The 25,350-nt window shown below is 37.0% G+C and overlaps 1 protein-coding gene across 1 annotated transcript; it reads left to right on the top strand.

Moving 5' to 3' along the window:
* The first annotated feature begins 13,196 nt into the window (after positions 1 to 13,196).
* Positions 13,197 to 24,615, top strand: LOC114294785 (G-type lectin S-receptor-like serine/threonine-protein kinase At1g61550). Its single transcript, XM_082889528.1, has 7 exons — positions 13,197 to 13,224; positions 13,337 to 14,695; positions 14,786 to 14,896; positions 15,358 to 15,512; positions 15,589 to 15,799; positions 16,001 to 16,238; positions 23,935 to 24,615. Exons 1-7 carry the CDS (start codon positions 13,197 to 13,199, stop codon positions 24,155 to 24,157), a joined length of 2,325 nt encoding a protein of 774 aa, XP_082745654.1. The 3' UTR covers positions 24,158 to 24,615.
* Positions 24,616 to 25,350: the final 735 nt, after the last annotated feature.

Raw genomic sequence — 25,350 nt, 5'->3', positions numbered from 1 at the left:
AATGGATGAGAATAAAATCACAACTGTTTTTTTTAAACAACTCATCAAAGAGAAGGTAAGTTTTCACATAAATATCAAAATACAATTCTTGATTTTTGGGTTTTTTATTTTGTATTTTTTTATGCATAAATGAATATTCAGCCTATTTTACGTTAATACTGTTTGGATTTAAAAGTCCGAACAAAACAATCTTGTTTGGCACTAGAAAGCCAAACAAGCTGACTTAGACCCAATTTTTGTTTCATCATTCTCCTTCTTCAACTTGGACCTAATGTGCTTCTTCTTCAGTAATTGGCAATGAAAAGAATGAGAATAGGATGACATGGCTTGTCACGACCCAAACCTGCCCCTATAGGTTTAGCATCATAACCGGTCAATAATCCGAGATTACTAAAGGCCTGCTTATCAATAATACAGTAATAGAGGCTGGTGGAAGCCAAGAAATGATAAAATATAGGGTTAATTACAAAAAAAAAAAAACCCAGGGTGTCGCTTGTTTTTCAATTTAAACTCCAAGATTTCAATTTCGACAAATTAAACCCTAGAGTTTTATCCATGTTTCAATTTGGCCACTCCGTCCATCTCCGTCATATTAAACTAACGAAAGTCTGATAGAATTTTAGATTCAAACTCAAATGTTCAAACACTTGTATCTCCCTCGTCGTAACTCCATTTTGCCTCATTTTTGCGTCGTTGGATTCACCTCATGGTCTAATTTTCATTCCACTCTTCATACACCTTGTTTCACATCTTTTTACTTGTCGTTGGACCTCTAAAAGTTGTCCAAAAATAAGATTTTTCTCTCCTTGGGTAAAATTTTCATATTCAAGCACTTGTATCTCCCTCGTCGTAACTCCATTTCACCTCATTTTTAGGTCATTAGATTCAACTCATGGCCTAGTTTCTATTCCACTCCTCATATGCCTTGTTTCACCTCTTTTTGTATGCCGTCGGAGCTTTGAAAGTTGGCCAAAAATAAGATTTCTCTCTCTCTCTCTCTCTCTCTCTCTCTCTCTCTCTGTTTTTTTTTTTTTTTGTTTTTCTTGCTGCTATCGCAACAATATTCTTGGAGGCCACCCACACCTTTGAAACAAAACCGATGATAATTACATCAGTTCAACATTGGAGGCCACCCACACTTTCTTACTTATGTTGGATACCCTAAGGATATCTCCCCATGCGACCGTTGGTGAACTTGTCAAAGGGAAGGTGGAAGGTAGAAGGATGGCCTCTTTTCTGCATTTTATTATCAAACATTTATGCATCTAAGGGAAGGTGGAAAGATGTTGAGAGAGTGAGGAAACTAGTAAAGGAGAAAATGACTAGAAAACCATTTGGTTGCTGTTGGATCGAAGGTGAAGGTGTGTTTGCAGATTTTTGTTGAAGATAGGCCTCGTGAGTCATGAAAACTGAGGAGATATATGAGACCCATCAAGCTCTTGTGAATCATTTGAAGGCCGAAGAGTATGTACCAAAATTTGATTTTGTGCTCAAGAACACTGATGGTATGCAATGTTTTCCTTAGTAAATTGCTTCCTACTTCAAGCTACATAGAACTATGCCATCAAAATTGAATTTCATCATTTAGTAGCCTTTAAGTTGATGAAGACCTAGAATAGTGGTAGATGGATGCTTTCATCTAAAATGCAGCATCTTCTGATCACTTTATTTGACATGATAGATAATTTATATATGTATATACATATAAAATTTTTTGCTAAGAAAAAAAAAGAGAGAAAAATTTTATTTTTTGCCAACTTTTGGAGCTCCGACAGTATGCGAAAAGACGTGAAACAAGGCATATGAGGAGTGAAATAAAAACTAGGCCATGAGTTGAATTTAACGACGTGAAAATGAGGTGAAACAGAGTTACAATGATGGAGATACAAGTGCTTGAATATGTGGATTTGAATTTGAAAATTTTGCGCAAAGAGAGAAAAATCTTATTTTTGGCCAACTTTTGGAACTCCGACAGAAAGTAAAAAGATGTGAAACAAGGCGTATGAAGAGTGGAATGAAAACTAGGCCATGGGGTGAATCCAACAATGCAAAAATGAGACGAAACAGAGTTATGACAAGGGAGATACAAGTGTTTGAACATGTGGGTTTGAATTTAGAATTCTGCTCAAATTTTCGTTAGTTTAATATGACGGAGATAGACAGAGGGACTAGATTGAAACATGGATGAAACTCTAAGGATTAATTTGTCGAAATTGAAATTTTGGGGTTTAAATTGAAAAATACATGAAATCCTGGGTTTTTTTTTGTAATTAACCCTAAAATATATTGTCCAATGAGCTGTGAGAACTTAAATTTACAAAATAACTTTAAATATAAATATCCACACACAGTTACTTAAGTCCATGTCAAACGTCTGTACAGAACATAAACATAACTTATGAAATTGAATCCCATTATCAAAACTCAGTATTAACAAAGGTCATAAAACATTCATAACACTTGAGCACAATTGCAATATTGTTACTCACAGTCAGTTCCCTAAATCACGTGATTAGGACGCGACATCTGACCTACACAAACACATTCAAGCACAACATTTTATAACATGTTCAATTCATTCAGTTGGTTCATTCGTTACTTGTTCATTCGGTTGTTTCTATTCGTTCTTTCATTTATCTCGTGTTCATACAATGTATATGAATGTGAAATACACTTGAAAACCATGCAAATGGAGACCCGGAGATCTGAAAAACGAAGAGAAAACAAAACCGGTTATGCCTTGAAAATCACACGTGCGGGGGCACTGGCCACATGTGCAGAACCACCACCGCACATGCGCCCCGCACGTGCAATTAAAGCAGTATACAATCTGGAACAGGGGAGGTTTGCCACACCTGCGGGGCCTTAGGCTGCACTCCGAACGTGTGGTTTGGGTTAAATTTCAGTCTGAAAATTTGCTTTGAATTGGAACTCAATCCTTTTGCATTTTTTTTGGCCAAAACCTTTTAAAACACTTGGAAACTCTTCAAAATCATGAGTTCAAGGTCAATTTTGCAAAATTATAGCTTTCCCATCGTGGCAGAGCCCGTAACCGGTCTGCCTTATGGCAAGCTTCTCAAAGCGAGCCTCCGGCAAACTGTTCAGGAATAGCAGACGGCAAACACTGTGACCTAGGCGCACCAATGCAAATGCAATGCAAAGAAACACATAAGTGTAATCAAAACAAGATATCACGAGTTCGAGTCAAATCCTCTAACTCCCCCAGCAGAGTCGCCAGAAACTGTAGACGTCCCCGAACGCCCCGGGAGGATGAGTCCCGTTCTGTTCGTCTGTGGGTCACTACAGTTCAGACTCTCAAATTGTCACGGTTCTAAATCTGAACCAAAGAGTCCAAATCCGGCAAATCGTTTTGAGAAAACAAACTTTTAGAAAGAAGTGCCAAACATGGACTGCTTTGCCAGATACAGAGTCGCCACCTAAATATTTTTTATAGGGGAAATTTAGGAAACCCTGACTCGTTTGCCTAAGGCCACGTGTCCGTCATCACCAAAGTTGCCTCGGCTCGAGAACTTGGGTACGATTGGGGAAGGTCAGCTATGAGCACCCCTGCTCTCCCGATCCGAAGATCGGCCTCTACTAACCATGATATCTAGTTTTGAAAACATTATGCGTTCTTATTCCGGTTATTAGCCTAGATTTACTATGCGATGCGCGCAACAAAACAAGTATAGACTGGGTCGCCTGAATTGGAACAAAACATTTCATGTTTGTTTTGAAAACTGTTTGCTACCCGCAAGTAGGCTTAAAATGCAGATTTTACCACCTTCAACATGATTTTGCCACTGTCTAGTGGGCTTAAAACTCACAGTCGATGCATTATTCCAATTTAGATAAGCCAACCTTCACCCACAGGCATTCAGGCAGATATATCACATAAGCACATAGTCTCATGGTAAGCATGTTGTCATGTTAACATTCACACTCATGCGAAATGCTAAAGCATAAATACTTACATCGTACTCCGTGCCAAACCAATGAACTCGTTAGTAATCGTGCATGATCCTAGTTCAATGTTAACAAATGGCTAATGCATCACATACTGAATGTCATTAGAACAGGCTCGGCTAATCTAAGGATGACATGCGAAATGTGACAACTCGATGCACGTATTCAAGTTTGGAATTAAAATACTATGCGGTTAGCATGATGCACCGAGCCCGGTGCATGCAAGACTGATGAATGATGCACGCATGCATAGCATAAGGTATGCTAAATTAAATATGCCCTAATACTAACCATCAAAGCAGGTAAGTAAAAGGGAGAAAGAATTGGGGGTTGGAAGACATGCACACACGCAGCCATACTTATTACAAATTCGCCCTCGCTCGGAGGGACCAAAAGAATAATACAATTTAATTAACCTACAAGCTAATTAAATAATTTACAGATCACCTAATTAATTAACAAATCAATTAAATTAAGGAAAGCATTAAAAGGCGTCGGGAAGAGGGATGCACACGTGCTCGGATTGGCTTCGCCTGGAAATCTAATGCCATGCACAAGCTGCCTCTATTTTTCCTGCTCTGCTCCTCTGAAAATTGTAAAAGTCCCAGGGAGCACTTTATGAACACTGGGGAATGCTACCGGCCATGAGGAATCATCACCGGTCATGGCAGGGTGGTCATTGACCATTGGTGTAGCTCTCAGCCACAAACTTTTGGTGGATCGGCACTATAGTCGACCGGCCAAAGCTTCCAGCAGAAACCTATTTTGACAGCAGCTGAGGGCAAAACATGGCATGGCGATGCATTTCAAGCAATGTTTGCACCAACCACACTCCTTATCATATTCATGACTCAAAGGAGCATGGTACTCGATTCTCGGACCACCAATCGCGCATTTCAATTTGTGATGGCCCAAGGAACCAAGTTGTGCATTTTGATTTCAAATGACATGCAAACCAAATAAACACATAAAGTCCAACCTCTATCATACTCAATTCAAGAGGCAAGGCATGCATGCTCAATGCGATGCAACCTAGGCATGTGAGCTAGTATGCAACATGAGCATGTGGGCAAGTATGCAAGCTAGCAAACATGCAAAGTATAATCTTAGCCATGCAAGCATGCAAGATGCAACATGGACAACATGTTAAGTACAATGCATACCAAATGCATTACAACCTAAGCATGCAAATGTGTAATGTAATAAGCATGGAACAAGGCCAAATATGCAACAACACATAAGGCAAGCATGCAATACATGTGAAGGATGGTCTTAAACTAATTTAGGCAGCCCTCAAACAAGCCCAAAATAGTGGCCAATGCTAAAGAAATGGGTCCAAATGCACATACAAGCATGCATGGATACATGGTTCAAGACTTAAGCGTAATGAAGCAACTTATAAGCACACTTAAAAGGGACAAACATGGACTAATGGCATGCATATTAAGCTCTGAGAATCATGCTATAAGAGGTTCCAAACCAACCAAGCAAAGTAAAAGCATATCATGCAACCAAGCCTAAAGCGTAAGACTCACCAAAGAAGCATTGAACTACACTTGGCAATACCAAACATGGCATGATTTAAACAAATAAAATCAGAGTTTTAGCATGTCAAAATGAACCTCAAAAACCACTTAGATGACATCTAAATGACCTACACATGGAAGCATACACAGATGTCCAAACATGGAGCATAGGACAACACCCTTTCAAAGCATTAAAGGAGCATCAAATACAAGCATACGAGCACACCAGTAGGACTAAAATGGCATGGCATGGCAAGTGGTTCCAAACCACTGAAACAAAGCAAGGATGGCATGCTAGAGGGGTCAATGTTCAAGGCATACAAGAGGGATTATATGGTAGCTATACAAAGCGAAGCATGGACGACCCGAATGACTAAAAATAGACCTCAAGCACACTAAAACAAGCGTGAAAGCTTCACAAAGCTAGGCCAAAACCCATGAGCATGGTAGTCCAAATGCTATGTACATGTTAAGGCAAATCATGGCATTACAAGACATGTATAAAAGGCAAGCATGTTGTGTCTAAACCAAGTAAAAACAGTGCTATATCATAACAAAATAAGCACAAATAACACTTATGACATGGCCAACATAAACTTAAAAATGGTGCTCACAAATGAGGCAAACATGGCACTTTTTGAAGGCCACAAGAAGAGGGGGCCCTCTCCTCCTTAGGACCTTAACACACCATCCTTACCACTGAAATCAGGATTTCAGTGGTGAGGAGGCCCAAACAAGGTGGTCCCGGAGCTCACCAAAATAGCACAAAAATAGGGCTTAACAAGGCCTAAGAGGGGTCAAACAACCCCAAAAGCTCAAAGCAACCTTAAACAACTATTTTAAGCAAGTAAAAACAAGACTTTTATATATTATACACTAAGCTCAAAAACAGATGCAAGGTAGGCAAAAAGGCTATGCAAAAATGGGGTAAAAAGGGCAAGAATCTTACCCTTGAAGACCTTCTTTGCAAGGATCACTCCAGCAACTTTCTTAGCTCCAAAACAGCTCAAGAACTTCAAGGACAGCCCCCTAATGCCTCAGCAATCAAGGTAAGGTGTAATGGTAGGTGTCCTAGTGCAAAACTAAGGACAAACACACACTTAGAGCAAAAGAGAGGGAGAAATAGAGATAGAATAGATACATTATGCTAACCCTAGAACAAGAGCTCTTTGGAACTTTTTTGTAAAACTTGAGGAGGGAGGATCAGCCCTCCTCTTATAGAGGATCACTCTTGCAAAGCTTACAAAACAAGCTAAGCAAGAGTGAAATCCCTCCATACAAGTGTATGGAGGGGGTGCAAAGTGTATGCCAGCTAGCACAGCTGGCATAAAAATATCTGCAAAAGCAGATGCACAGTGATCGGCCAGCCAAAAATGCCAAATTGGCCAAATACATGGTCGACCGACCACAAAGAGTGCCGACCAACCAAACATATGGCCGATGGCAACAAAACACTAGCCGGTGGCCTCAAGCCATGGCTGGTGATGAGTGGGGATGGCCCACAAGCCATTCCTTGCCCTCCAAAGCAAAAACACAAGTGTTTGGTGCGAAACTAAACACAAAACGGTCGAGTCGAGAGATCCTGAGGCAAGGCGCGTGGCCGAGACCTCCGGGAACTCAAGACGAACACAAACGTGGGTGATCACCGAGTGTTCAAACGGTGACGTCCAAGTCTTGAGGACAGTCAAAAATGGGGTGTCTACAGTTATGGGTGTAGACATGAGGATGGGTTTTGTTAAATTTGTTGATTCTGATACATGGGTTGGATTTGGAAGAAAATGAAGCTTTGCCCTAAAATGTTTCAAATAATTATTTTGTATAAATAATGAAACTGGTATTGGGATTGTTAAATTAGATGAATGTGTATATAATTGGTGGAGTTGGATGTGTATCTTCTCTCACCTATGGAAATTTGGATAATTTATCTATCTTGGAGATTGTATATCTATTTAGAAATATCTATTTTAGACTATCGATAGAGAATAATTATGATTGTTGTAGAAATTGCATGAGGATTAGGTGAACTGGAACTAATCTCTTATTTGTTGTCAGTGAATGTGATTGTGTTTAAAATACATTGTATATGTATGATGTTGGGAGGAGAAATGGGATGTACTCTATGTTTGGGAGAAGAAAGGGGATGAACTCCATTGAATTAAGTTGGCATGTGCGTTTAGGGTGAAAGTCCCGAAAATCGCGTGTATACATGGGTGCTGATTCCACGGACAAAATTTTTGTAAAATGGAAAATTTGAAGTGTTTGTGTAATGATTGTATTAGTTAGAGAACCACTGAGTTGTAGCCTTGGTTGGGTTGTTTGGATAACAATGGACTTGACTGGTGGATTGAGGTGGAACGAATTGTCATGAAATGAATTAAGATAAAATGGCTTGAAATATGAAACTTGGCATACTATGATCTTGTAAGAATACGAATGATTTTGTCATGGGCATTATATATGCATATCATACTTATATCTTTGTTGAGAATCATACATTGTGTTAAATTGTTTCTACTGAGCTTTGGTTCACCCTACTTGGGAAAACCATTTTCAGGTGTTGGGGACATGCCTCCGCCAAGACAATAGCTTTGGGGGAATCAGAGGTGAAAGCTTCTTTTGTTTTTATGTTATCGTTTGATTTAAGCCAAAGGCTTTATATGTATTGGATTTGTATCCACTTTTGTTGTAACTAGGCACAACCTTGGAAATATGTAAGTTTTTAGGGCATATGAATATTTGTTTAACTTTCATTTCTTATTACTACTTGTAACACATGCTGTAGATTCAGGATGAATCATTTGTGAATGTATGAGGCATGTGTCACCTTCTGCGTATCAATTCTGATTAATGAAAGATTACTATTTTGTTTACGTCACTGTGTACAGGTTGCTAGGAGTCGATTTATGTCATTTATTTTGGGGTGTTACAGGAAAACTCTTGTTTTGAAAATAGTTTGAAATTTATAAGCTTGTGGTGGTTGTAAAGATGAGATTTTGAATAAAATGGAGTTTTGGAAGGAAGCCCCTATTCTTTTCTCAAAACTTAGGAATTGTTTGGAGTTTTGGAGAAAAAAAAAAAGGCATGGAAATGTTAGTATTATTGATTAGTTGAGGATTTGATTTTAAAGAAAAATGTGGATGAAACTTTTTGAATCCACAGGTACGGATTACTCATTGTTAAAAGTTAATCTCGTTGAGAGAGGTAAACAATGTGTTTTTGTTTTGAAATTGAATATTTCTATTGTGGTTGACAGGACTCGTAAGGAGTGTGAATGTGATTATCGAGAATCATAGAAATTTTTGTATAAATCATTTGGATTCCGGCTTTGATATCATTTTGGATATTTTTATTATTATTGTTGTTGTTATCTTTTAATAATTGCATTAGAGATAACTATTTTGGATATCGACGGAGGATAGCATTGCCCTGTGTTAGAAATTGCATGTGGATTAGGAAATGGAATTTATTTACAGTCATACATCGCATTGTGCATATCGTAAATTGTAAACTGGAGGCTTCATGTTTTGAAATTGTTTGGTTGGAAACACATGTATTGTGTCTTTGGAAAGGGTAAATAAAATGGTAAAGCTGTTAGTGGGTGTGGAAATTAAGTTGACCTGTGTGTCCTTGGTGTAAGACCAAAAATCTGTGTGGTTGGTGCCAATTCCATATGGATAGTTTCAGTAAAATGGCCTAGTTAGCTTGTATAGCATACTATTTCTTTGAACGCTAGCCCTAGATGTTGTTTTTAAAAGGAAAGCCTTGCAAATTTGATTTTGGAACTCTTGCATAACATTGTTTCAAATAAGGAAAGCGTATGTTTAATCATGGCATTTCATATGCATTCACATTATGTCATTGTTTAGCATCATACATGTCATTAAGATTATCTCTATTGCGCTTTATGCTCACCCTATGTGGAAAATCATTTTCAGGTGAATTGGCGTGCCTCCGCCAAGACAATGGCTTAGGAGGATCTTGGAGTTTGATGCTCAGTTGGTTGTGGTTTTGTTTTTATGTTAAAGCTAAGGGCTTCTTTGTATTGAGTTTTAACTCTTTTGATGTAACCGGGCTAAGCCTTGGAAATTTGTGGCCTCCACGGCATATTCTTGCAATAATTCAAGTATTATTCTTTTGATCATGTGTTCCGGTTAATATTGTTGTTTCAATGTATATGTCGAGCATGTTATAGATTCTTGGAAGGATGTAAGGGACTCTCATGTTATAATGTCATATGCTTATGCAGAATGGTAGCTTTTGTATGTCTTGCGAATTATTATTATGGATTTGAATGTCTATTTATTTTGGGGCTTACATGTGCAGGATTGATTGAGTCAACACAACTAAAAGTCGGGTTGTTGTATCCTGGGGGAGATAGGCTAATACGTGATATTCTAATGCATCAGGAAGTGGTAGTTTTTACCAAGAGTGTTCGCAGTTTGGTTGCGGCTAGGAAACCTCTAATCGGCCATCTGTCTACCGAATTGGCGGATTGGGAAAAATCAATCCACATACGTGATATTTTGTCAGGTGATTTTTCTCTATTGCTGATTATATTTTATGAGATAGTACTATATTTAATTATTGCTAGTTGTAGCAATTGAGAAGGTGAATGGTTAAAATTTTTTTTAATGAAATTAAAATTTTGAGAAACCATTTCACATTTGTGAATGATTGTGAGAGCACCTAAATTTTTTGTAGAGGTAATCGTTTTTATAATGGTAGATTCAGACTTGTGTGATTGCGCACTTAAAGATATTATCTTTGAAAGATATTAATTTTATCTGATTGCATATCTACTTTAAAAAATTGCCTGGATATATTACATCGAGGGGGATTAGACTAAGCCCATACAAATAAAATAAGGATACCCAACTTAGGAAGAAGAGACCTTATGACCAGGTTCAATGGAATAAACGAATCATATGATGGTTGTAAGAAAACGCAGTAAATAAATTTATTTATTTTCTGTCTATCCCAATGATGTGAGTGCATTTATCTTGTAATGTTTGTAGGGTTGATTTGTTAAACTCTTTACGAAAAATGTAGCCCTTTATGAGTGGGGTGTCAGAATTACAAGAGCACCTTTGATAGATTTCACCTATGTGAGTGTGAATGTGGGACCACTTTCTATGAGATTTGGACTTATTTCTCCAAATACACTCATGTTAGTCTAGGATTAGCACAAAGTCGTAACGTGCTAGCCATCAAAGCTTATGTCAACACCTGGATTATTATGTGTGGGTTGTTATACTTTATTTCCCCTAAGCAGTCAGAGTTCAAGTCTGAGACCGTTACTGACTCTAGAGTAGAGATCACTATTTCACTAGTGGGGTTCAATACAAAGTACACCTTCATGATGCATACTATCCCTCTTTCCCTGATAATTTATATTTATTTTTAATATTAAAATTAGTAGGGGATTGTTGGTGCATATTGCACAAGTTATTTTAATATTAAATATTTTATATAATAATTTGTTTAATTTATGATAGATGGTGGTTACTTGTAGTAATGTGTATTTCAAGAGTTTGTAACTCTTTCTAGTAAGACTTGCATTGTTATCATTGAAAGCTTGAGAATGTAACATACATGTTGGTTGAGTTATCCATATATCATGGTCATTGTGCACCCAACGTATATGCTATTACATGTATATTAAAGTTATGAGTTACATACATTCATGGTATTGAATTATCATATAGTGATGGTGATTTATAATTGATTCATTATTGTATTAACTATGAGACACTTCATGTTTTGATGGATGTGCATATATACATGGTCGTGCACATGAAGAATATGTGTGTGATATTTTATGTTGTTTTTATATAGAAATGGTTAGGCAACTTGTAAAGGTGTTTTTATGGTGAAACTTTGGACGCACCTACTTGTGCAAGGTTGATTGAGTCAACACGACTAAAAGTCGCGCTACTGTATCCTGGAGGAGATAGGCTAATACGTGATATTCTGTTGTATCGAGAAGTGGTAGTTTTTACCAACCGAGAAGGGCTTGAATCTCTTTAAAGAGAGCGAAATTACCGCATCTCAACCCAATTTATTGTATTTTCATATATCTGGAGATATGACATGTAATACATATTTAATAGAGTGGAAGAGGGGTAATATCGATGGAGTAGGCAGATTTGCTGAACCACATAAATCTGGTGTCTTCTCATGGTGATGATTTTTACCCATATTCATTTTGACTTTATAATTCTTTGTTTATTTTGGTAAATACTCCAACAACATGTTTACATGACAAGTTCATCTGATATGACATTTTAATTAGCTGAACATGAATCGAGGTTTAGTAGCCTGAATTGTATAAGGGTTGAGGTTCTCTCAAGCTTAAATCTAAACTTGAGGGACTTGTGGGACCCATCACGAGTCTCGTTTCAATTATTTGAATAATTTATTTGTATAGCCTTCAATGTATATCATTCATAAAAAAATTAGGTCAATCTGATAATCGTAACCTTTTTATTTTATTATGTTTGCCTCTAATATTTCCCCTCCCAAACACACATTAATGTGTATTAATTGGACGTTTATTTTTATTATTTTTTATTATTTTATGTTTGTCTTCAAAAAAGAAAAAAAAAATGAATGTCTATTTTTAAAAGTTTTTTTGTTGTTCATTTTTTTTAGAGGGACATGCGATACAAGGAAAATATTACAATTAGTGGTTTAACCTAATTTCTTTCATAGATAATATAAATTGAGAGCCATACAAAATAAATAATATAGATAATCAAAATAAGACTCATGGCGAGCCTTACAAGCGCCTCAAAATTCTTCCTAAGTTCAAATTTAAACTTCTAAACTTAAGAAAAAAATAATTTTTAAATAATGCAGGGACACTTAGGCCTTGTTGGGTAAGAGTTGTTTTTGCTAAAATAGTCATTAAAGACCAAAAAAAAAAAAAAAGTTTAAATTGCTAATAAAACAAAATATCACTTTCTATGTATTAATCAATTATTTTTTCTCTCACAACCATCAATTTAACTACAAAAAAATAAAATAAAATAAAATAAAAATAATAAAAATCCATAAATCTTTCCAAATATAACTTTTTTTTTTATCTAATAAAATAATTAAAAAAATAACTAAAATAGCTAAGTCCCAGACAAGACTTCTTCTGATAACATGGATTGGTAGTCAAAAAGTGATTATGGCATCATTTTTTTTACTTGAGCATTTTTTTTTTTTTTTCTAGGGTAAAAAATCCAAGTAAAAAATAACTAATTTCTACGCAGAATCTTATTAAACTTAAAAATTTATTCAAACTTACCTACCGAGCCGATCTTGAACCACCTGTTGGAAACTAGTTCAAATGATGAATCTACAGCTTCGTCGCTTCGTACCCAAATTCCGATCCTTGAGAAAATGGGGGAGTTGTAAGTTGTAACAGCTTATTCACCGCCAAATTCAGATTCTTCATTTTTTTTTTTTTTTTTAAGAAATAGATTTTTAAGCTTGCACTTCATGTGTTTGCCTTTTTGTTTCTATGATATGCATATGTGTTTCCCCAATTTGATTTTATCATACAGACAGTTTTGTGTTCTCTGAACTTTGTAGTTGTGAGGAAACATTTCTATGTGATCTCAAGAGGGAAATTCTACTATACACACCCCTCGAAAGGAGTGTACCATACGCCTTAGTTATATCATTTTCTTGTTTAATTATGATATTATTTTAGTCATGACCGATAAGAAATGTGAGCATAAAGGTAAGTCAAGGTGTGGAAATCAGCACTAAGCATGTCATTAGACCAGAACCATTTAACTACTCGCAGGACACCTTCAAAACAAAGCAGCACTAAGCATGGCTGCCCAAAAGAGAGAATATCTTACATGAGAAATGTGTGTCCAATACACGTCCTAGTGCTTTTCTTTCATTTCCAGTCCTCTTGATTGTCTTCAGCATTCCATCACAACATTATTCTGCAACTGATACTTTAACTCAATCACAGCCAATCTCAGTAGGACAAACTCTCATCTCCTCTGGCCAAATCTTTGAGTTAGGCTTCTTCATTCCAAGCAATTCCAGTAAGCAATATATTGGGATTTGGCCCAAGAACATACCAATACATGATCGAAAAGCCGTATGGGTGGCAAACAGAGAGAATCCACTTACAGTTACAGCAATAGACTCTGCCTCTTCAAGTCTAACAATTGGTAAAGATGGAAATCTGAGACTACTTGATGGCATGAACAACACTGTCTGGTTGACAAATGTTTCTGTCCATTCCAACAACTCAATTGCAGTGCTTTTAGACAGGGGAGACCTTACTCTTAAAGATAGTGTCTCTGGATTGATCCTGTGGGAGAGCTTTAACTATCCTTCTGACACTTTTTCACCCGGCATGATGCTAGGAATGAATACTAAAACAGGAGAGAAACGCTTCATGTCTTCCTGGCTGACTGAAGATGACCCATCGCCTGGAGAGTATGTTTGCGGGTTTTCACTGGACACACCACCGCAGGTTGTCATTTGGAATGGTTTCAAGCCGTACTGGAGAAGTGGTCCATGGGACGGATCGAAGTTTATAGGGGTACTGGACATTGACCACGGCTATGCCAATAAATTAAACCTCGTAAACGATAATCAGCAGGGAAGTGTATATATCACATGGTACATTTACAACACCTCTTATGTCCAATTTATTTTCGTAACACCAGATGGAACTTTGAAGGAAATGCACTGGGATGAACCAGTCAAGCACCCATATGTTGCCTGGATGGCACCGCTGAATCGATGTGATATTTATGGGGTTTGTGGACCATTTGGAGTTTGCGACAAGAATAAGTCTCCAAATTGCGAGTGCTTGAAAGGGTTTGTACCAAGTTCAACAGAGGAGTGGTGGAAAGGAAATTGGGCAGGTGGTTGTGTGAGGAAAACTGAACTGCTTTGCGAAAAGAACACTAGCAGCTTAGCATCATCAGGAAAGGCTCAAAATGATGGGTTTTGGAAGCTGAGCAATATGAAGCTGCCAGATCATTATGAATATTTGTACACCGAGGATTCCTCAGGTTGCCAACAATGGTGCTTGAGTAACTGTTCGTGTGTGGCATATGCATATGTGACTGGAATTCATTGCATGGTTTGGTCTGGAGGCCTCATGGATATTCAGCAGTTTCCACTTGCTGCCGGGAACGACCTCTTCCTTCGCCTTTCATATTTAGAGCTGGGTAAAGTTAATTGATTTGTGCCTTAATATCTTAGGATTAGCAATATCATTTTTATTTTAAAATTTGTTCTTCATTATCTTTTTCATTTTATTTTTTTAGGTAAAGATAAGAAAAGTAAAAAGTTCATCATCAGCTTTACTACAATTTCTGGTGTTGTCCTCTTGGGTGCCTTCATGTATGGTATGCACAAGTGGAGAGCAAATCAAATAGGTAAGTAGGGTATTTTTAATATGCAGAGTAAATCAACAAGGACATATCTATTTGCTTCTGAAACTAACTTGTCATGGACATGTAACACAAAGATGTGGCCATCAATTTTCTCTCTCCTATCAACAAGTCCATTTGTGTTTTCTGCAGACAATACAACAATTTTGTACTCTTAATAGTCTGATTAATTACAAGAATCTTCAAGTTTAATCACCTGCAAAATTTATAATTTTAAAGCCAGTGTACTTTGAGAAAAAACAGGAACGGTATTTTTATAACATTTTAAGCTGTGAAACAAAAAACAACTACGAGAAAATTCACTTATCATTAGCTATAGCTAAGTCATAAATTATTGGATTCGTTTTTTGCTCAACAAGCGAAGCTACTATGATTATTTTTAACATATTTCAAATTTGAGAAATCTAAATAATTTTCTGTTCTATGGTTCAATTTTTGAACATCAGTAAAGAGAGAAAACATGAGAAAGGACTTTAAAATGGTTGATTCAGTGGACACTTCAGAGCTACCAATTATTGACTTTGATAAAATACTAGTTGCAACCCATAACTTCAGCACAACAAACAAACTTGGGGAAGGAGGATTTGGACCTGTTTATAAGGTAATTATATTCTTTAATATATGAATTACGTTGACATATATCCGATGTACTAACTAATAAAAATTGTGGTCTACAGGGAAGGTTAGAAGATGGCCATCAAGTGGCAGTGAAAAGACTTTCGAGGCATTCAGGACAAGGTGTGGAAGAGTTCAAGAATGAGATCGTATTGATTTCCAAACTACAACATAGGAATCTTGTTAGGCTCTTGGGTTGCTGCATTGAAGGGGAAGAGAAGGTATTGGTTTATGAGTACATGACAAACAAAAGCTTGGACACTTTTCTCTTCGGTTGGTTTATAGTCTCATCTTTATTACTGTAAATTGTTCATAGGTCATTCCATGCTATTACTACAACTGTGCCTAACACCGAGGAAAGAAATGTTCAAAACTTATGTTTAGCCTTGTTCTCTTGTCCTCATTGGTGATACAATGTATGGAAAGGACTGACTTTGATGAATGCCTCTTTTTGACTGTTATGCTTTTGGTTAGATGCAACGAAAAGGGTGAAGCTTGATTGGGCTACACGCTTCCACATTATTCAGGGTATTGCCAGAGGGCTTCTTTATCTCCATCGCGATTCTTGTTTAAGGGTTATTCATAGAGATTTGAAAGCCAGCAATATTCTCTTGGACAATGACATGAATCCAAAAATTTCAGACTTCGGGTTAGCGCAAACTTTCCGAGTGACACAAGAACTGGCAAACACTCACAGGGTGATGGGAACATTGTAAGCATCCTTTCTTTCCTACAATAGATTTTGCTCACCTTTGCCAACTACCTGTCCTACTGATTCAGTTATGTATGATATGGAACATTTGATGTTTGAAATACTACAGATAAAGGTATAATGGTCTTAAAATATATCTTGGATTGGGATGGAAACTGTAAATCAAAACACAAAACATGCAGCGGAATAAAATCATCAGATCATACCTTTTGATGATTGAACCTCGTGGATAAATCACGTGCTTCCAGAATCAGATCAATCAATCCCAGCAGTGGGGTGATATTACAATGGTGAATATCACCCACACAAACCACAGTGCAAAATGACTTTGATCGTTGTTTCTTGGGAGAGAGTCAGAATATGGGTTGAAACAGACTCAACGTTGTTTCTCTTGGATTACCCATAACCATATAACAAATATTTAATATATTATAATATCTATCCATATCAGTTAAGATACAGATAATATCTAATATATTATATCTATCTATATCAGTTCAAACTGATAACGTCTGTTTCAAGAGTGGTTATCCTAAATAGGTTTGATTTCAAAATCAAAACCTATTTGGATAAGGATTCAAAATCAAATTTTAATGGTCATGCCACATGGGCGCCCATTACTAACATCTCCCACTCGCACATGAGTTGGCATGACACTGCCACATCTCTATCTCAATCTCCCCAAAAACGAACAATCTCATACTAGCCACTGCACCGTGCGACTGCTGAGAACACCTGCATGTGGGAGCTCTATACTAGAAACTCAAAATGAGCCAGCATAGAGACATCAACCCAAAAAGAAAAGAAATAGTGTCTCATATACCCCAGACCCATCTAATTACACCGGTCCAAAAAAAACATCTCTAATCCCTCAAAAAGAGCATGTTTGACCCTCTCAATTCTTGCAATATATTCACACTCAATTCGCCTCTCATACAGAGCGATGTGAGTTGCCGGCAGTGAATATACAACAGTGGTGTAATACTAGATGATCTTCCCTTTGCACTCATGCCATTTAGTTTAGGATTGACCGCTTTCCCAGTGATGTCCCTTAAGGCCGAATCATGCATGACCGCAGGCAACATACCAAAGTAGCAGAACATCAACCCCTTACCTTATGACATAGTCAAAAGTCACAAAAGGGTACATAAATGAAAGTCATATCAATAATGACTCGTAAGACTCACACGGTGAGGAAGCAGGGATCCATTCTCTCACCTCATTACTCGGTCGCTAAGCACATATAGTATGAATATATGTTACGGTGGAGTAACTCTTCCATAAAGAGTGACGTCATACTCGATACACCGTACAGATATTAGTCTAGTCGCTTTCTAGCGCCTAACCCGAATTCTCTATTTGCTCGCCTTCTAGGCGTCAAATGAGATCTCGAATCTGGCTAATCATAACAGGCACAACATGGAAAGTGGGTACTAACATCCATGTTTGGTCCTTAACACGACCTCATCTTGGTTATAACCAAGGCGACATACATAGTGGATGATTTAAGCCTCTCTTGGCTCCGAATAAAAATAAACCACCAGTCTCATCCTTGCTCGCTCCCAAGCGCCAAGGGCGATTGCTCGTGTGAGTGAGCCAATCTTGCCTGCTGACATCATCATTTGCTAATCATTATGACACAAACCATAATAGTGTCAACATCCCATCATCTCAAAATAAGTGATCGATTTAAAAAAAAAATTGACCACAGCTTGCGCAATTATAGATTCCAAACATAAGCCTTATCAGCACCTCTTGCGATAAGTATATACAACGGAATCCACCATGTGCGCCTCACATGAAATGATTTAAGATCACTATCTCTTGCGCAATAACCTCTCTAAAGATATTTTTTGGTGACCAATTTGCGTTCATTCTTAATGCGCCCAACTAGCGCAGATGCGCCCAACTAGCGCATTGAATTTTACAAGGAGCAAATTAATATGCTTCTAATAAAGCATTTTATCCACAGTCTAATGAGCAAGGTCAATGTCTAAACAACTCAGTTAACCATTTATCAAAGATAAAACTTATCATGCCGAATACGCCCACATAGCGTACTTTAGGCTCCCACAACAAAGAAAAAATCAAGGAATATAGGTCATCTGTTTCTCCTAAAGACAATCTGAGGATTCACTCAATAGCTAAGGCTCTGGCTTTTACCGATAGGTAAGTCAATGGGTTTGCAATTTTGCATCTAGAATCGTTCTAGGATATTCCTTATGTAAGTCATTGAAGACAAACCGAGAATTTTCCTAAAACAGTCCCTAAGGATCGTACATCCGAGCATATGAATTACATCACCCATGTCCATCATATCTAAAATGGAGGACTGCCCACCCTAGGTGGCGACAACCTTATAAATTCCTGGCTCATAATGACTAAGTAAGGAAAAACTTCTTTTGGACCATTGATCATGCCTCAGTGGTCTTCATCGATCATCGTTGCCCTATCATGGCTTGACGAAATCTAAGAACCACTGTTTGGATAACTGTTTGTAAAAGATTTATTGGAACTAGCAACCTTTTTGCGCTCCTAACTTTTCACCATAAAAGCAGAAGGTAAATCCCTACGGATCTACTTATCCAATTCTCTAATGAGAAATCGGGTCACAGTGTCCACAAATCAATGTTCCGAACTTATGTCAATTATAGCCTAAGTCAAAATAACCTCACTCCCCAGGAGGAAGTCTTCTCATGGTCTACACTTTCCTCAATGGTGCGACCATTCGGTATCTAGCGAGCCTTATGCCTCAAAAATGACTATCCAAATTACGCATAACTTTATAACAGTTTTGCGTCATAATGGAAAGTCAACCAAATTATAAAAAATGGTTAATCCTCAAAGACTTTGTCTTAAACTGCGCAGCATTGATCCACTTTCAAAAAATAGGGGACTAGAGCCTTAGGCATTATCCTAGGCTCTTTATCATCTTGCGGAGCAATCATGAATGTTTCCCTCTCAATCACCCAGTGATGACGTGGAAAATTTTCACATTTGCTACCACGCAACTAAAAATGTAGAGTATTCTGCTCTAATGGAGTAATCCATTAGTAGACACATCGCTCCCACTGTCCCTAGGATATTGGAAATTTCTTTCCATTCTCAACTAGGCTACATAGAGCGCTATGCTTGGAATTCTCCATCTTATAGAGTTCCGAAAACTCTATTCACGTCACCTTTACTAATAAAACTTTATGTGACTTAGTTACACTACCACAAAGCTGCTTACCTATATGCACATGACCCGGAGGGTTTGCATGACCGCATACAATAATGCGCCACACGACCCTTTGTGTTTACAAGACAGCATACAATAATGCGCTATAGAACCCTAGGTCTTAACTTCGCAATCTTATGAGAAGTAGAATAAAGATAAGCTGCTTAATGGTTACAGATCGCCCATAGATGGCTCTCTGCTAACCCATTACTCAAAATGGAGTGTAAAAACTGATATGGAGGGCACTTAGTTAGGGATATAGGCAACAAACTAGTGCAATTCCCAATTGGGAAACATTTTGCGCCATTATCTACCTAACATTAACAATATTTAATTCCTTATCTCTACTACACCAGTGTGTTGTTGAGTACTAGGAATAATCAATGTTCTAAGCATCCATCTCTCTTCACAGAGTTTTTCTGAAAAAATAACTCAAATAGATACTCGCCACCTTGGTCAAAACTAAAAGCACAAAAAACTCTTATCTAATTGATCTCGACCTCATATGTGCAATGTCAAAAATCATCTCAAAACTTTTGACTTATGGGAGATCAAATAGTCTTGACTCAGATGCGTATCGTAATCTATAAATGTGTTGAGATTGAGGCTTAGCTATTGTACCCTCACACATATCTAGTCACAAAATATCATAGTGGACTAAATGCGCCAAAACAAATGACCTTCTGCGGCTTTCCTACTTACTTGTGCGCACCCATTGCGAACAAAGTTACACATTCACATGAGAGCAGGATGTCATAAGCGAGTGGGCCCGAGAAGGCCTACTCAAACCATCATGTCATCATCTCATTAATGTGATTAAGTATAATAAGCCACTGGTTCATGACCAATGTCATAAACTAATTCCAATCATCTTAATGTGTGAGTTCTCGAAGACAAGTTTTAAAGGTTTAGGCCCAACTAGGTAATGACTCACGACTAAGTCATATTCACTAGATCATAAAAAGGATGTCATGGAGATATCAACTGCGCCTAAGTCGCAAATTTAACTAGTAAGTGCTAATCCCCTGCACCTTCAAGTCAATTTTATTCTCCATACACTTTAATACATCTAGTTGAAAGATGACGATACTCCTGTTGCCATCTCTATTTCTCGCTTCATAGTTACTTGCAATTAATTCTACTATCCACAAGAAGGAGAGAATAAGCTATCAACTATGATAGCTCCTGAAGTAACTTAAGCGCGAATTAGGCTAAAGAGTCTAATTCAACACAATGCTCTTACAAGCGATGCGTTAAATTCTTAGAGTCATCATAACCTTGTCAGCCTTAACCTTTTCATTACTATGCTGCAACGTTTGCGCTTAGTGGTAAATGTTATTCAAAACGTTAGCCTTGTAAAGGAATCACACAAAGAAGCACCTCATCCATGTTTCACACTCAAGTGTGGAAACAGTAAGTGTCCACACTTAGACAAGTTGGCAATGCTAATAGATTTTGCAGCCACTAAGCGCTAATCTTTTCACTCAGTGTTAATAGATTTTGCAGCTTCTAAGCGCTAATCTTTTAACTTCACGTGATATTTCAACGCACACTATTATAGTGCATGAAATTTCGCTCAATCCACTCCCAATAATTGGGTAGAGAGCAAAACACTGCTCGTACTGGCTACTCGTCTTACACTTAATGACTAATTTATTTAAGCTCGCATTTCTTGGATGACGTGACTCTTGAATGTTACTTCATCCAATGATGTAACATTATTTACAAGTCAAATTACAAAGTCAATCCGCGCAACTCATTAGTCAAGATCATATACAGATCTATTGAGGGCTTACTAATTTCATAACTCCAAAACTCGCCAACTAAAACTATGTAGCGTGCCGCTAACTATAGCGCACACATTAGTTTTTATTGTGCCAAACAAGGCAACAAAAACACGGCGACTTTGAGTCATGTTTCCTTACTTTGGCTCAATTAAGGTTTGACCTAAAGTCTCCAAGACTTTTTCTCATCTAAAGAAGGGGATTAGTTTGTTCACATTTGAACATCTCTACTAAGTCTAGGTCAACCAAATTAACTTCCATAAGCTAAATCAATTTAGAGAGAAATTCGCATTGGGATTAATTTGATTAGCATAATATAATTTTGCCGCAAAAATCTAAATTAAATAGTGACAATATTACACAAGTCGCAAGATCGAAAATCCGCTATGCTCGTAATCATCTCTTGCGCCACAAGTGACAATTATCCAAAATTTAGTTTAATTTATGCGCAAAATATTGGTTTTCGGGAGTTAATCTACAAAGATTTCTCTCAACCGAATAACCTCCCACTGACTATGGCATATACAAAGCATGATAAATTCCATACAATAGCATTTTAATGTAAATCTACAAATAACTCATGCTATATTTATTTAATAATGGAATTCTAATAAATAAATAAATAATCATGCTCTTCTAATTACAACATATTACAAACCCAAAAAAAATATGCTGTATTCAATATTTAAATTATGCCATAACAGAAAGTACATCATCCTGAAATTTTCTGGATTTTTTTTGGTATTTTCTGGAATTTTAAATAACTAATTAAACACACATAAAATTAGAAATAAAAAATCCAGAAACTAGTAAACAGAAACAATATTCAGATTATGCCATAATTAAAATGTACATTGTTCTGAAATATTCTGAAATTTTTCTGAAATATTCTGGAATTTTAAATGACTAATAAATACACATAAAATTAGAAATAAAAAATCCAGAAACTGATAAAATGAGACAATATTACCAGTAGATATTAAAACATTTCAGAAGTCCATAATAAAAATTTCAACCCCAGAAAATTATTTATGCAATACCAGCATCATTTTAAAGCATAAAAAATGAATTATTAACACAGAAAAAATATTTTTTATTTTCGTAAAATTTTCAAAATTTTATAGAATGTAGAAAAATTAATTCTGAGTCTAAGGGTACCAACCATGCTTAAAACAAAGCTATAACGAATAAATTATGGCCAATTAACGCAATTCAGAATTAAAAAACAAACAAACAGAGCCTTAGAGCCAAGCCAGCGCGGAAAAAACGGCTCGGCTCGGCTCGGCGCCGCTCAGCGCAAGTCGGCTCAAGGATCGGCTCGGCGCGCGGCTCAGCCTCGGCTCGGCGCGCGGCTCAGCCTCGGCTCGGCCCGCGGCTCAGCCTCGGCTCGGCGCTCGGCTCCGCACGCGGCGCGCGTGCGGGCGCGGACGGCGCGCGTGCGTAGACAGCACCGCCGACGCGCGCGTGCAGGCGCGTGCAGGCGCGTCAGAAGGGCATCCGGCGCGTGTAGGCGCGTGGAAGCGCGTGGGCGCGCGTGGCTTCGACGTGGTGGCGCGTGGATGCCACGCGCCGCCTTCCAGGGTACTGACAGTTCCGATTTTTGTACTGCCGGACTCCTTTTTCCAAAATAAAATCATTTATGCTCTAAAAAATGACATTAATGATCATAAAAATGAAATATTTTGGATCTCACTATCTTTTATAAATATACATATGATAAAAGAAAGCACGAAAATATCCATCAATGGCTCTGATACCAATGTAAATCAAAACACAAAACATGCAGCGGAATAAAATCATCAGATCATACCTTTTGATGATTGAACCTCGTGGATAAATCACGTGCTTCCAGAATCAGATCAATCAATCCCAGCAGTGGGGTGATATTACAATGGTGAATATCACCCACACAAACCACAGTGCAAAATGACTTTGATCGTTGTTTCTTGGGAGAGAGTCAGAATATGGGTTGAAACAGACTCAACGTTGTTTCTCTTGGATTACCCATAACCATATAACAAATATTTAATATATTATAATATCTATCCATATCAGTTAAGATACAGATAATATCTAATATATTATATCTATCTATATCAGTTCAAACTGATAACGTCTGTTTCAAGAGTGGTTATCCTAAATAGGTTTGATTTCAAAATCAAAACCTATTTGGATAAGGATTCAAAATCAAATTTTAATGGTCATGCCACATGGGCGCCCATTACTAACAGAAACTATAGGAGTGCTCTTTCTTTTCTAAACTTTTTTTTTGTCTCTGCCTCCCCCTAATTAGTTATCTTCCCTTTTTACCTCCACTACTGTGTTCTTCTCTCAACATTTTTAGACAAAATAGATTGAAAAACATGATCTCAACATTATAGAAAGTAAGAGCCCTTATTATTAATAATTATTTATTTATTTATTATTATTTAATTTGCAGGAGCCCTTATTCTATACATTACACCCAAATAAGCAAACCACAAGAGTTTGATCATCTTGTTTTATGTAAAATCTTGATTTGCTTCTATATATATATATATATATTCAAGCAGAATCAGCGATTCACTTAATAAGTTTTTTTCCCTTCCTTCTTTAATTTTAAATTTTTTTAGAATACTTACATTCTATTTATTTATTGGAAGTACTATAATTTTGGGTAAGCATAAATGTAACAATTTCCAATTAAATGCAGTGGATATATGTCTCCTGAGTATGCAATGGGAGGGTTATTCTCAGAGAAGTCGGATGTCTATAGCTTTGGTGTTTTGTTATTAGAAATGGTTAGTGGCATGAGGAATACTAGTTTTCATTATCATGAAAAATATTTAAACCTCCTTGGTTATGTAAGTGCACTAATTTCACCTTTACATGCTTTCAAATATTGTTGTCACTACCATTATATGTGGTTCTACTAATTCATATATGGACATATGTGGAACTATTCCAGGCATGGGAATTGTACAATGAAGGCCAGGCATCAGACGTAGTGGATGAGGTAGTGGTTGATTCATGTTCTTTGTCTGCAGTACTGAGATGTGTACGTATTGGTCTTCTTTGTGTTCAGGATCATGTTGCGGATAGGCCGACCGTGTCTATCGTGGTTCTTATGTTGAGTAATGAAATGGATCTTCCACATCCAAAACAACCCACATTTACTATCCAAAGCTTGTCAGACGCCGATCTTCGGTCACAATGTAATAAAAGATGTTCCATAAATAAGGCATCTCTATCGATTATTGAAGGACAATAACCAATTAACAAATCATGTATACGTCGCACAACATATGTTGGTATTATTGTACAATGACATCTACAAATATAGCAATTAAAGTTTGAAATCAATGTTATGTAACACAGATGATCTTCTCGGTTAGTTATTTGCTATTCGTAAGCATAGGTATAGGTGGGAATATTTTGTCCATATTTATTTAATGATTTTGAATAAGATAAAAGAAATACAAATTGTAACTTACGAATATCTTACTTTTTTGGGTTAAATAAATTGAAAAAATCAAATAAATTATAATTTAAAATTGAAATCAAACATCTCTAGGGAATTTATTATTATTATTATTATTATTATTATTATTTTGGTACTCAAGCTAGATGTCCAATTCTAAATTTTTTGAGTTAATAGGCCTAAACTTTATTCTTTTGAGACCAAAATGACAATTATAATTTGAAAGATCATTTTACCCCTACCAATCTGTCTATTTATCCATTGATAGCTCACTTATTTGTCCACGTGTCATCTCACTACTTGTCCATGTGTCCTCTATCTTTTCACCTATCTACCTATCTGTCCATATAATCACCACCACCACTGTTACTGCTCGCTACCATCTGCCACTGCCATTGACTTTTTAGGCAACTTTCATGACAAACTTTTCGGTCAACGGTGGTCTAGCATCGGTCCAACAATGTTGGTACAATTGATTTAAGAAATTCTTCAAAAAAATAATTTCTTCTTCTCACCAAATAATTTCATTAAGCATGTTCGTATCACCAAAAAATATCAAACATTAGGCTAAACAACATATGGCCTCATTGATATACACTTTTCAACAATTATCCTAAAAAAAAGAAAAAAGAAAAAAAAAGGGACATT

Source organism: Camellia sinensis, chromosome 9 (genome assembly GCF_055761805.1).
Source record: "Camellia sinensis isolate YWXY chromosome 9, ASM5576180v1, whole genome shotgun sequence".
In the NCBI taxonomy this organism is placed as follows: Eukaryota; Viridiplantae; Streptophyta; class Magnoliopsida; order Ericales; family Theaceae; genus Camellia; species Camellia sinensis.
Note: the sequence above shows the minus strand (reverse complement) of the source record. Positions and strands in the feature narration are given on the sequence as shown.

Bases quoted from the DNA above. Each gene is read 5' to 3' on its own strand.
- LOC114294785 (XM_082889528.1), top strand. From the start codon at position 13,197: ATGACCGATAAGAAATGTGAGCATAAAG. The intron at 14,897-15,357 runs GTAAGTAGGGTA...TTTGAACATCAG, and splicing joins GTGGAGAGCAAATCAAATAG to TAAAGAGAGAAAACATGAGA. The intron at 16,239-23,934 runs GTAAGCATCCTT...AATTAAATGCAG, and splicing joins CACAGGGTGATGGGAACATT to TGGATATATGTCTCCTGAGT.